The following is a 13830-nucleotide window of genomic DNA, read 5'->3' as shown; positions in this document are numbered from 1 at the left end:
TCACCCAGGCTGGAGTGCAATGGCACAATCTCAGCTCACTGCAACCTCTGCTTCCAGGGTTCAAATAATCCTCCCACCTCAGCCTCCTGAGTAGCCGGGTCAGTCCCACTATTAATTAGGAAAATACAAATTAATATGATGATGTACAAAACTTCAAACAATGACATTTACTATGAAAATAGCTTATAATGAAGGCAAAATGGTTAATTGTGTGTTTATGTGTCTTATACAGAAAATACTATACATAAGTAATCATTCACTCAAGTAAACCAGTATACTTACTTACTAAAACCAAAGTTGACTGATTGATCACTGAGAATTTCAAACTGGACAGGCCGATCACCCATGCAATATTTTCTTAATAATTCGAGGCAGGTATGTAATGTTTTCCTTGAGGGCTTATTTTCATGAAAAAGATCCCCGCCTAACAAAATGAAATCCACCTGATCAACAGAAAATGGTGTTAAAATTAGTCTGTTTTACAGGTACAAATTTTGTAAACTACAGATGAAAGAGGTAAAAAAAAAAAACTCACAAAAGACACTGTTATGTACAGCAATTTAAAAATTTACATTTATTCAAAGGGATTTTCCATCTAGTAATTAATCTGACTCCAATTTAGCTGACTCAGCTATCTTCAAAAAAGCCATCTTCCGATTACTACACCAAGTCTCTGATTCAGACTACAAAAGGCGATCATATTTTTTCTATTATTCAAATAAAATTTAAACTTAGCACTTTAACAGAACATATGGAATAGATACCAAATTCAATCCAAACCATTCATTCAATTCATTCAGCCATTATTTACAGAATCAAGAGAACGAGTAAATGTAATATGCCTCTAGAAGTCCCAACATGGGGTTATGGCGTGGTGTGCGGTGGGAAGCAGTTACGATTAAGGGATGCAGGGAAGGGAAATAGAGGAAGCAGAAGGGCAGGAAAGGGCAAAGTAGAAGTAAGTAGCTTACACTCAGGGGAGGATTCTGTTTTAGGACTCAAGAGTCAAAAAAGAAAGCACATGCAGGATTCTCCAGCAGGAAACAGATCTCCTTTGGCCACAGTTTCTTTGCCTTCAAGGAAGGAAAAATGCAGCTTACAAGGATTCTTTTAAGAATCCAGCCATTCTATTACTGAAAAGTCAAAAAAGAACAGATGCTGGTGAGATTACGGAGAAAAGGGAACACTTACACACTATTGGTGGGGGTGTAAGCTGGTTCAACCATTATGAAAAGCAGTGTGACGATTCTTCTAAGAGCTAAAAATGGAACTACCGTTCGACCCGGCAATTCTATCACTGGGTATAAACCCAAAGGTATATAAATCATTCTATCATAAAGACACATGCACATATATCTTCACTGCAGTACTACTCACAATAGCAGCAACATGGAATCAACCTAAACGTCCATCAATGGTAGACTGGATAAAGAAAATGTGGTACATAGAGACCATAGAATACTATGCAGCCATTAAAAAGAAACAGATCATGCCCTTTGGAGGGACGCGGATGAAGCTGGAGGCCATCATCCTTAGCAAACTAACAGAGGAATAGAACACCAAATACCACTTCTCCCATTTAGGTGGGAGCTAAATGATGAGAACACATAGACACAGAGAGGGGAACAATAGACACTGGGACCTACAAGAGGGCAGAGGCTAGGAGGAGGGAGAGGATTAGGAAAAATAACTAATGGGTACTAGAATTAGTATCTGGGTGCCAAAATAATCTGTACAACAAACCACTGTCATACGAGTTTACCTATATAACAAACCTGCACATGTACCTCTGAACCTAAAATAAAGAATCCAGCCACTGCCTCACTCAATTAACAAATTTAAAACATGTGTACTCACTGCTTTCTGATCCTTTCTAAGCATTAAGATTTAGCATGAACAAACAAAAGATTTTTCACTCTCGTGGAGTTTTCCTTCTAGTGAAGATGACAGATAAAAAACAAGTAAACAATTCAATAAATTATTTCAGAGTGCTATTAAAAATATGCTATGAAAAAAATAAAGCAGAGTAATGTGATAAAAGAGTGCTTGCAAGCATCAGGGAAGATGTCTCCAAAAGGGTAAGACTTGAACTGAGAACTCAGAAGTTAACCCCGCCAAGAGCAAGGTGCTCCAAGCAGAAAGAACTAGATGTGCAAAGGCCTCAGAGTAGAACATGCCAGTGTGGATGTAGTAGTGTAAATCAGGCAGAGGGTAGCAGGACATAAAGTTTCATGGCAGGGGCCAAGATTGAGTTGAACCTTGTAGTTTGAATTTTATACTAGATTCAACAGAAGGACACTTGGAAAATTTTAGACAACAGAGTGCCATGATCTGATTTATTATTTTAAAAGTTCACTTTGGCTGTTATGCTGAGTAGATGCAGCAGCAAAGAATGGAAGCAGAAAGGCCGAAGGGGACCTACTGCAGTCCATGTGAAATGTGATAAAGTTTTAAACTAAGTTTACTAGTGTGAAGACAGTAGAAGAGAGGCACCATATACATTTGAGAGGAAGAACTAAGGGCCTAGCAGATAAACTGAAGAGAACGCTGCAGAAAAGTCAAGGTTGGAGGTGTTACTTTGCAAGTCATCATTTATGTTTATTCTCCAGCTCTCTCCTGGGCTGATATTTCAACTGCCTGCTGCAAATTTTTCCTGAATGTCCCATTGCAGTCTCCAACTCTAAATTTGTCTAAATCAGAATTTGTCAACTTCCCACACGAGGAAGTCTCTCTTCCTTATCTATTTCTATTTTTGTGTAACTATTCACCCAAACTCCACACACTTAGAGTCACTGTCATCCGTTTTCCCTCATCCCCATCCTCTACAACTAACCAAAGTACATAAATCCTCTCTTTGCAGTATCTCTGGCATTCATTTCCTCTTTTCCATCCCTAAGGTCAGCACTTCAAAAAAGTCTCAAACAGGTCTCCAATTCATGCTACTATACTCTGCTGCCAGAAGACTTTCTATTGAACTGGGTGGAAATTTCTCAATCTGATATTTGAAGCTCTCCTTATTGCAGCTCAAACCCTCACTTCTAGTCTCTCAGCATGCTTGCTAACTATGACCTGCTGGAGAGGCAAATTGACTACAGGGCCCCTAACATACCTAACACTGTCTCACCTGTGCCCTCACTCCTGCTGCACATGGATGTACATTCTCTATGCTCCCCACTGACCAAAATTCTACCCTTCCTCCAAAGCCCAAGTTAAACATAAACTTCTTCATTAAGCTCATCTTGCTATCATATAAATGTGATCTTTTCTGCCTCTAAACTCGAAGGAAATGCTATTTAGAATTTTCTTAGGGCTCCTATCACATACAACCTTGCATCAGAAGATTGTGGATATTTGTTTTGTCTTTCACACTGATTGGCTTCTATGTCCTCTGAAAGCAAAGGCTTTGACAGTCACATTTCAAAGAGACACTGCCACAGGATCCTGCATTCAGTAAACACCCCAAAAACGTCTATAAATTTTAAGAGACTATTTACAAAAGTAGCTCCTACTTGAATTTAGCACACGAAGCACATAAAATCGGCATTGAGCTTTTAGTATATTGACATTTAAGCAGGCAAAGTAAGCACCTGAGCTTATAAAACAAATCTCTAATTTTAGAAGGGAAAATAACTTGTTAACTAAAAGAATATACTAGAAATTGCACAAATTAAACCACACTCACTTCATTTTCCTGAGCAAGTCTTAAAATTTCATTGAGTGTTACAAAGGTATCATTTCCTCTGACTGCATCTTTCTCCATAAATCCAAGATGAATATCTGTTGCAACTAAGATTTTAAACGTGTTTTCATCATCACTATATTAAGAAAGAAACATTTCAATAAATTAATAATTTATTAAAAGGATATTCAAACAAATTGAAACTTAAACTTATAAAACAAATAATAACAGATATGGAATAAAATCCTTTTTTAGCCTGATAATTCATCTGAAAATCTGAAGTAGTCAACATATCACTAACATTACAGTTTTCCTAACCGCTAGTTCAATATGTAACAAATATACATAAATCTTTACAAGGTTCTATAACTGCTTCAAAAATTTATAACCTTGTTATAACCAGTTTTACAAACTCATGTAACCCAGGCCTAACAGTCGGCTTGTTTTCCTCTTCTGTTGCACAGCAAAAACCAAACAGGTTTGAACCTATATCTAAACTTGTTATTAATCTGGCTTTGTACTTTTCTAGAAAAATCAAAGTTAATTTAAAAAGCCTTCCTCGAAGTTTTTAAGTCAATTTTATACTAATATTCTAGTAACCTACATTCAGGCCCCTGAAGTCACCTGCTTGACTCTACTCTCTATACAGGGTTAGATTTCATGAATAAAATTGGCCAAGTAACAAAACAAGAGTTGTTTCAATTTGAATTTGGCAAGACTCAAAGATACTTAAATGTGAAGTAGCAATGCAATAGTTATTAATACTCGCTTACACTAAATTTAACTTTAATTATATAAAATACTTTTATTTCTATGATCTTATCTCAACCCCCCCAGAGTCAGGCATTAGTATCTCTGACAAATGAGAAGGCTAAACCCAGATAAATTAACTGCTTTATTACACAATTAGGAACAGAAACAAGGCTAAAGCCCATGATGAAAACTCAGGCTATTTTCAATAAACCACAATGAATTTTCTAAAAACTTCTGTATATATCTCCAAAATTCAAATCTTTACAAACAAAAGATATTTCCAGAAACAATTTCTCTTCAAAAACTTCAAAAATGATATGCACACAGTTCTGACTGCTATATCCAAGAAGGTAGGTCAGAATACTTTTCAACTCACAATACTACATGTTTCTGTAGCAATTTATAAAGTATTTTCACATGAATTCTCTCATTTAAGCCTCAAAATTAATCTGAGAAGGTATAGTTATTCCAATTATACAAATGGCGAAACTGAGGCAAGGCTCAGAGAATTGTTGATTTGCCCCAAGGTCACACGGCTAGTAGCATCCAAAGACTTGAAACCAGGGTGAAAGACTCCAAGTCTAAAGTCTTTCCCACGTAACTTTTACAGTCCTTTTATTTATTCCCATTTTGCTCGAATTCATTTCGAGCTTATTTAATAGTAGAGGAATTTACTCTAAAAATCTTAAACAGAAACTGCGTTGACTAATAAGAATTTGTCAGGAAAATTCAAGAATATTTATAACTTCAATAATTTACGACAAAGCCTAAGGACATAAACTTAATACTATAGCAATATGTATCAGATTACGGCAAGACTCAATCTATAGCTGTATATTAGCTTCCAGTTAAGAAACAGATAAAAATTTAAAACATTCCAAATATCCTTTTTGATGACTAATATTTCTGTTCACAAGCAGGTTCCTTATTTACTGCTTATTAAATAAGTGTTCTTTTATTGTGATCACAGTTGAAGCTTTAGAAACCCAAAATAACAAGGGATACCAGAAGTCAGGTGCTTACAGTGCGTCTGCATGGCTCATTTTTATGGTCAGTCAAGCGCCTCTGGGACCAGGTTCTTCTCCAAAAACCCCTGGGTCCGGTATTCAAATGTAAGAAAATGCACTCGATTCCAAATCCTAGAAATTCTAAAAACAAAATTACATCGTAAAACACATTTTTTAAAAAGCCTGCACATATTTAACCAACATGATTTACACTGCATAAGGTACAGACGTCTTAAATAAGCAGACTGACAAATCTGGAAGTCTCATCTTCATGTAAACACCCACTATACTTTTATTTTTTAATGAGCTAAGCACAGAAAACAACACATCTCCATGCCATTCTAGTTTCATCAGAATGATTAAACTCCTATTTTCCTTTACTGTGCTCTTATGGGAAATTAATATATGTTAAATAAATGAGCAAAAAGAGTGTCACAGTTCTGGTTCAACACACAAACAACTCTAGATGTGCAGACATTTTTAAGTTGCACGCATAAGTTACTCTGGAGAACGGAGGCAATCCTGTATTTCCTGCTCAAACACTCGATTTTTTTTTTTTTTTAAGAATCTGGCTTGTTTGGAAAAGGGAAGGGCCCCGCGTTTAAAGCGAATGTAAATAAACACTTGGTCTGCAGAGGAGCACCTTTAGGCACCAGTAGGATGACTGAAAAAAGCTAAATTTGGGGAGGAGCGGCTGCCACCGTGAGACAACCCCCACCACGTCTGGAGCTCCAAATTCCGCCAGGATTCCAAGCCTCAACACGCCCCTACCGCGGGGCGCCTCGAAATTAGAACGCAGAGGACCCGCCAGGACCCCTACCTGGCCCACTCGGCCCAGTCTTCCTGAGGTTCCAATGAACTCTGGGCTTCCGCCTGGGAACCTGCAGAAACAGGAGGCGGATACAATTTCTAAATTATTCCACTCCTGGACTCTTCAAAGCCCCACCATCGGGACCCGAGGCAGTCTACTTTCCGGAAAGAAACGGCGGGATCCGTGAGACGAAAACAGCACTATCCGAACTTGCCTCTGAGAACCCGCAGGGCCATAAACCTGAATTCGGCGGGAGAGAACGGCATCCGTTTCTCTCGCGACACTTCAAGGACAACGTAGACGCTTCAAGTCCAGTTTGGTTCTCATTGGCTGCCGCACGCCGTGAGGGGGCGGGGAAAGTAGCGGAGAGGACCCGCCTCACGCAGGAGCCAACCCTGAGCAGCCGAGGAAACGAACCCGGAAGTGAGATGCTGCACGGCGGCGTTTTTCCCTTCTGTCAGGTGGGTAGTTATTCCCTGTCCCGGACCTCGCTTCCTGGTGGACTCGCGCTATCTAAGAACTCCTGATCCCATTGGGGTGGGTAGCCTGTGGACACAGGCCGAGCCCTGCAGGTTGGGCCGCGTCGTGGTCCCCAGGTAGGACTGAAGCCGCTTCTCCGCTCTTGGCTGTTTGGAAGGCCGCAGCCGGAGCTCGTGGGCCTGTGAGCTATCGGCCCGTAGCAGAGTGCCGGAGCTGGATGCCCTCTCCCTCCCTCCCACTCGCCAGAACTTCTACCGGTGTCACCCCTGGGTCCTTGAGTTCAGCACATCTGTATTGCTTTGTGCTGAGAGCAGTAAGATGTATAGTGCAGTGAAAAATAATGTGGAACTTTTGAATTAGAATGTCTGCCCTTTCAGTTCCATTGAATGGTCCTTGATCTAGGGCAAGTTGTTTTAATCTATCTGAACCTCAGTGCCTTCACCTGCAAGGTTTATAGCTGCGCCTATCACTGAGTTGTTTGTAAGGAGTTGACATAGTTCGGTTGTCTCTCAAAATAGGATGTTCCCTTTAAGTTAAGAAACATACCCTGATATTCCTGATATCATCATCAAGTAAGGATGCTAATCAGTTTTGATTTTTAACTGTGAATCGGGTAGATGCGCCTAGGTTTGGTTTAAACTAAATATGCCAGTAAATTTTTTATATAATTTATTATACATGGATCTGTAAACTCAAAACTTATATAAAGGGAGTTTTTATTAAAAGGAAAGGCACGTTGGGGGAAAGGGTAAGATCTGTGGTATGAGGTTACTATATTTGATATAATTACAAGTGAACTTTACATTATTTATTAGCATCTGTTAAGTGTTTAATGAATTGATGTATAGTCATTTTTGTGTTGCAAGGTTCAGGAATTAGTTTAAGAAGGAAAAAGTGGAAGCTCCAGGAGAATTAATAAAACACAAAGCAATTCTGATTGGGTGTCTCTGAATGGGACTGAAAAGTGGGATCGGCCTTAGGAACACTTTAGTAAAATTCTTACATTTTACAATAAAGTAACAGGTCCAGAAAAGTTACTGGACATGAGTAATAAATTTAAACTTGAGTTTAGTGCTATTGCCACTAGTAATAAAATTCAGTACATTAGGATTGTACACTGTTAAACTTGTGAGATTAGGTACAAAGAAATCAGCAACTTGGGGTTATGCCTAACTCCGGAACTTCTCAGAATCCATTCCAGGCAAAATCAAGTGCCAAGACTTTAATTAAATTTAATGCCAGATGTATTTCTTAATGCTTTCTATAGACAAGTGGTAGTTAAATATAATTTACTGTGGTCCTTATCTTTAAGCTTATAATATTTAAGAGGCTAAAACAAGAACAAAGTTAGTGGTGAAATACAACAAAATGTAGCACCAAAAAAAGTAGAAAGCAGAGAGATCTAAATGGGAAGATCAAGAAAGAATGAAAGAGATAACATCTGAGAAGAACCTTGAAAGACTGATAAGATTATAACACATATAGTTCAGAGGCTAAGAATTGGTATGTTTAAATTCTCTATTGATTTTTCTCCTTTTCTTTAATTGATTAAGGTTTATATGCTGTGTAACTCTTTAAGCGGATACTGGTTTATAAATTAATGTGGCAGCTTGGCAGAATAAACATCAGTTCCTTCAGGAAGCCTTCTTTAATCCCTTAGGACTAGGGGAATTATGAACCTCCTGTATACTCATGGTTTCTAGACATGGTTCTGTTGTACTTATCATGTTGTCTTTGCCAGACACCTGGTACCTTTGCCGGTCACCTACACTAGAGTAAGCTTCCTGAGGTGAAGACATGGGTCTTGCTCATTACTGAATCCCAGTACCCAGAAATTGGCACATACAAGACATTCTATTCATATGAGTTGTATGAAGGAAAGAATGACAGCCAAAATTCAATTGAAAACAAGGAGCCAACTAAGAACTATAGTTGCCTATCAATGAATAGGACTACTTTTTAAAGCAGTGAAGTTTCCTAGGCCTGAAATTATCAAAGTTGAAATAGGATAATTAGTCTAGATGTTGTGATAAAGATATAAACACTGATCAGAGACTGGGACAGATGTCCTTTTGGGGGCTATTCCGTCTTCAAGAATCCCTGATTCTTCGAAGTAGATTTTTAGGAATTAGTTTTTATGTCTGCTCTATATTATCTGTGTGTCTAGTTTATAAAAATCTTGAATACACCTGTCTTCATTGTATTATGCTTCAAAACCTTCAAGCATTCATCACTCTTACCATAATACCCTCATACCTAAAGATTAAAAATGTTATAGTAATATAGTTGACTTAGAAGAAAACAACAAAAGAAGCATTAGACCATTAAAGAGCACAGATAACTGAAATCTGCCAGCACCAATATTCAGTGTATGTAAGGGATATCGTGAAGAAAACAAGAGTTTAGACAGAGTTTAATTGTGTATCTTTGCAAGATTTATCTATGCAATTGATAAAGCTTGAATTATTGTTTTACTAATAACTTTTGTATTTGTATTTTCAGATCTTGATGAATAAAGCAGTCATAATTCATCTCTAGAAAGATTGTTTTTACCATGGCATTTGAAATGCTTTTTATTTAGAATAATAGTAAAAATGGAAAAAGAAAAAGGAAATGATGGAATACTAGACCAAGAGAATTCCTTGGATTTTTCTGAACACTTTAACCAACTTGAATTGTTGGAAACACATGGACACCTTATTCCTACTGGGACTCAAAGTCTCTGGGTAGGCAATTCTGATGAAGACGAGGAGCAAGATGAAAAAGATGAAGAGTGGTATCGATTGCAAGAAAAAAAAATGGAAAAAGACCCAAGCAAATTGCTTCTTTGGGCTGCTGAAAAAAACCGGGTAAAAAAAAAAAAAAAAAAAAGAGAGGGAAGTTTAACAGTAGGAAAAGCACTGGGTTCAGTCCAGAAGACTCCCTTACCATTGTGGCCATCGTACCTATCTCTCAATTATGAGGATCAAATGAGACAATGTACATGAAAGCACATATTAAGCTGCAAAATATCATGCTAGGTATTATTTGGGGGGTTATGGATAATTATCCATAAAGATAACAAGAAATCATCTATATTTTCGAATCATTTATATAAAGTCATTAGGATCATTTAGGAAAGAGAGGATGGAAATTAACATTTATTAAATACCAACTATACCAGGTACATTATTACATTATTTAATCTTCATATATCCCTAGGAATAATAGTCTTCTCTTTTATAGAGTAAGAAATTGAGATTCAGGGATATTAATTTCCCAGGATCATCATAGTGGAATGAACCCTACTTCGCCACTTCCACTTCATTTTACAAAGTTTCCCCATTGCCTGTGTTAGTAAACTAATAACTAAAAGGGTCTTGCATTTTAAATAGCTTTTTAACCCAAGAGCATGCCACATTTAACCAAAGACCCATATAAGAAACTAAAAATTACAACCGGAAAGGGTGTTTCTAAGATTGTATTTAGAAGGAATTGAGCTCTTGAATCCCTAGAATTCCTTATTAATACTTTATTCTTCTGTTAAAAGTTTTATTTTTAAACATTTCATACAGTGTGTATATTGATGTGATAATCCTACTATGGAAAAATAAAGCAGCTATGTTTTCTTCACAGATAACATATAAAATATTAAATAGAACTAAAGCCTATGTTATTCATTGGACTAAAGCTTTTATGCAGTAAACCTTAGTTGGACCAGGAGTAAATATATGGTTTGGTATTCAGAGAATCTCATTCGTAGAAGCAACAAAGTGTAGTTAACACTAACTTGTCCCGTCTTAAATCAGTAGTCCTCTCTTCTCAAAAAAGAGATCTTAAATCATTTTCATTTTAAAGTCATCAACTAACAAGGATGTTTTTATTCAATTTAATTAAATCTAACCCCACATGGCAACTTTATTTGTTGTTTTGGTTTGAGTTGAGTTGAAAGATTTCTTTTTTTCTTCTCAGCTTTCTACGGTGCGGAGACTACTTTCTGAAAAGGCCACTCACGTGAACACTAGGGATGAAGATGAGTATACGCCTCTTCATCGCGCAGCCTACAGTGGACACTTAGATATTGTCCGGGAGCTCATTGCTCAGGGGGCAGATGTTCATGCAGTGACTGTGGATGGCTGGACGCCCCTGCACAGTGCTTGTAAGTGGAATAATACCAGAGTGGCTTCTTTCTTACTGCAGCATGATGCAGATATCAATGCCCAAACAAAAGGCCTCTTGACCCCCTTGCATCTTGCTGCTGGGAACAGAGACAGCAAGGATACCCTAGAACTCCTCCTGATGAACCGTTACGTCAAACCAGGGCTGAAAAACAACTTGGAAGAAACTGCATTTGATATTGCCAGGAGGACAAGTCTCTATCACTACCTCTTTGAAATTGTGGAAGGCTGTACAAATTCTTCACCTCAGTCTTAACAGTTACAGTAATTTTCTTAAGTTTCTAAGTGCCAGTGCCTCCTTTGTGTGAGATGTAAAGTATTCCCATAATCAAAGTTGATGTCAAACATCTTACTACAAAAATTCTGTCGTATTCATTATAATGTTCTTCCAAGCGGATTGCCTGACTTTGATGTCAAATGTATTTGAAAGTTGTTTGCATATATCTTTAATGATTTCTGTGGAGTTTGTCATTTTTATCAGAAATAATTTTAATGTGTGTATACTTCAAAACTTGACACGGGTTGTATAGAAACTGATATTTTTGGTGCTGATCCAAGAGAAATGTATTTTTAAATATCCCACATCCTAGATCTTTGTTGAGTAATTAGCAATATACAATTAGTAATTGTATATTGACATATTTTTATAAGGTGAGGTAACTCAGAACCTCATTTAAAAGTCTAAAATATTCTGATATAATTCATCTGTCTTCTCTACCTTACCATAGCCAGTTGCTTTCATTTTAAACCAGTGCAAGTAAGATATTAGTAACTTGAATCTTCATAAGTTAAAGAAAAAAACAGCAAAAACCTAGATCCTTGTCTTTTAGAACACAGACCATTTTCAGGAAAGCATTTAGCTAGGTGTTTAATTCATGAATATTGTATACTGCCTCCCCTGCCACAATTTACACAATCCCTTGGATAGTCCTACCTCACCCTGGTCAACCTAATGATCGTTATGCTAATGGCGAATCATTATGACCTTGTAGACATGCACACAACTATACCTTTGTCCAAGAGATCATAATATATCTGCTATCCAACTGGTTTTACCTGCCTAATCCTACTGAGTTGGGCACTGCTCTCATAATCTCTCAAGTTCACAGGAAATGTTGATTTTCTAAGGTCCTCATTTTTACAAACTATACAAGGGCAAACTAATGGGAAAATGAATTCTGAGAGTAAGGGGATGATTATTATATTGAGGCTAAAACCACAAAGTGGCTCAGGCTTTTAAAAAACAAACAAACAAAAAAACCACTGTGGATAATGACAAACAGCATAAGTAAAAATATTTGCGAAAAATAAAGTACAAGTTTTGAACAACACAAAAGGCATGAATTCTTTTTTTTAACTGCGTATGTCTTTCTTGGGTCCAGAACATTATTTATCCAGCACGCGTTTAGCTATTTAATATCTACTGTCAGTCTCTACAGCAGCAATTTCCCATTGACTACCTAGTCCCTCTATGATGGTTGCCAAAGTTTTATCTTCTCAACATCAGAACACTCTGGGAGAAGGGAATTACACCAATTGCTCTTTAAGTTAAATTTTTTAAATGTCCACCAAGACTTATATCTTTCAATCCATTCTATGTAACCCAATCACCCTAGACTAAATAATAATGTTATTTAATCAAACATTAAATATTTATTTTTGGTTAGAACATACTAGATTATATCAGAAAAGTCACAGATAATATATGAACTGAATCATTGTGACAACAGGATATTGAGAGTGAGTACTTTATGTTGTGATTTCTACCTAGGGAGATACCTTGTGGCAGAAAGAGGTTACTTTCTGTTTGAAACGGCCTAAGTTAGTGACACCAAATGACAGGTACAGCTGATAGCTAGTGATAATAGAATAAGACCTTATCTATCCAAGCAGATTGCTGAAAGAGGCTTCTTTCTCACTTGAGAATGGACTGCACCCATGATTCCAAAACTTTCTGTTTAAGTGTGGACCAAGGAAGTCTTGTTTCTGATAAGAACCTAAGATGTATCAACTCACTTGTTTTCAGGCCTCAACACTCACTGATGCTAGAGAGCAAACTCTACAGATTAGAGAAATCCCACCCCCTAAGGGCAGAATTTGTATTGTCTGCTTCCTTTATACTTTCCGGAGCATTTTGCTACTGAAAGCAGTCACTAATTGTGCTTTGAAAGGATTACTTCTATTTTCCAGTTTAAGCAGGCTAAATAGCTCAGTTTGCAAACAGAATATTCTCTGATCTTGGAAAGTTTAGACTTTATTTTTAAAAAACAGTTTTTCATAACGAAGGGTTTAATTTTGAATAACATATGCTTGAGGAAGAGGTAATTTCTGTGATTGTTCAAAGTTCATATTATAATTCTCAGGCCTAAAGTAGAACTAGTTGACTTTGCTGTTATGAATCTTAAATAGGCTTTTCCAGCGAGCCTTCTAGCTACAACGTACCACAGTGGTGGGAGTTAGAGTCTTTATACTACAATATTAAGACATTTTATTATTTGACATCTATTACGTTATCTATCACAGTGGTAGAATATCATGATGAAAAGAAGCCCAGAGACTATTCTGAAATTTATGTCCCATACCAAAATGAAATCTCTGGATCAACTCTTGATTCCTGATCAACACATATACCATCTTCACCCTACCTGCAATGGTTCTAGGAATTTATGCAACAGCCTACAAAATAGGATCACCAAATCATTGATTTTGTCTTTGCTATAATCATTTTATCATAAGATGCTCCAGTCCATCTGTGGGATTACTAGATGACCATTCAACTTGTCCAATATGAAATACTTTCTCTAAAGGGAATTTAAGGTCTACACTTATTAATTTCAGAAGACAGTAAACCAAGAAGGATTAAGTGTAGCTGACTGATTAAGTGTAGCGCCTTCTGTGGCGCGCGGGACACCTGGGGCCTCCGAAGGGCGGCTGGGGGCGGGA

General features: G+C 37.3%; 2 protein-coding genes across 13 annotated transcripts in view; one reads left to right on the top strand and one right to left on the bottom strand.

Annotated features, from left to right (window-relative positions):
• Positions 1–6549, bottom strand: part of MRE11 (MRE11 homolog, double strand break repair nuclease) — a 77133-nt gene extending 70584 nt beyond the window's left edge. For 7 of the 10 annotated variants that reach the window (XR_004274261.1, XR_004274260.1, XR_004274262.1 and 4 more), the window contains exons 1-4: positions 6465–6549; positions 5456–5571; positions 3683–3815; positions 283–443 (exon numbers count right to left, since the gene is read on the bottom strand). Coding sequence is in view for 6 of the 10 variants with exons in the window: in XM_032295744.1 (XP_032151635.1) it covers positions 283–443; positions 3683–3815; positions 5456–5475 (314 nt within the window). In the remaining 4 variants the exon portion in view is untranslated. Of the gene's footprint in view, positions 1–282; positions 444–3682; positions 3816–5455; positions 5581–6082; positions 6229–6259; positions 6410–6464 lie in introns of those variants that run through there. The other 3 variants (XM_032295745.1, XM_032295746.1, XM_032295747.1) reach the window with 3 other exon arrangements.
• Positions 6550–6620: 71 nt separating this feature from the next.
• ANKRD49 (ankyrin repeat domain 49) lies at positions 6621–12223 on the top strand. Of its 3 annotated transcripts, none has more exons than XM_032295751.1 (3): positions 6621–6711; positions 9233–9579; positions 10682–12223. In XM_032295751.1, exons 2-3 carry the CDS (start codon positions 9325–9327, stop codon positions 11141–11143), a joined length of 717 nt encoding a protein of 238 aa, XP_032151642.1. In that variant the 5' UTR covers positions 6621–6711; positions 9233–9324; the 3' UTR covers positions 11144–12223. The 3 variants fall into 3 exon arrangements, with proteins under 3 accessions (XP_032151642.1, XP_032151643.1, XP_032151644.1); XM_032295752.1 differs by having other exon boundaries at positions 6670–6846; XM_032295753.1 differs by lacking the exon at positions 6621–6711 and adding an exon at positions 6874–8233.
• The last annotated feature ends 1607 nt before the right edge of the window (positions 12224–13830 follow it).

This window comes from Sapajus apella, unplaced genomic scaffold, assembly GCF_009761245.1.
Source record: "Sapajus apella isolate SASKATOON/1434 unplaced genomic scaffold, GSC_monkey_1.0 scaffold34, whole genome shotgun sequence".
NCBI classification, from domain to species: Eukaryota; Metazoa; Chordata; class Mammalia; order Primates; family Cebidae; genus Sapajus; species Sapajus apella.
Note: the sequence above shows the minus strand (reverse complement) of the source record. Positions and strands in the feature narration are given on the sequence as shown.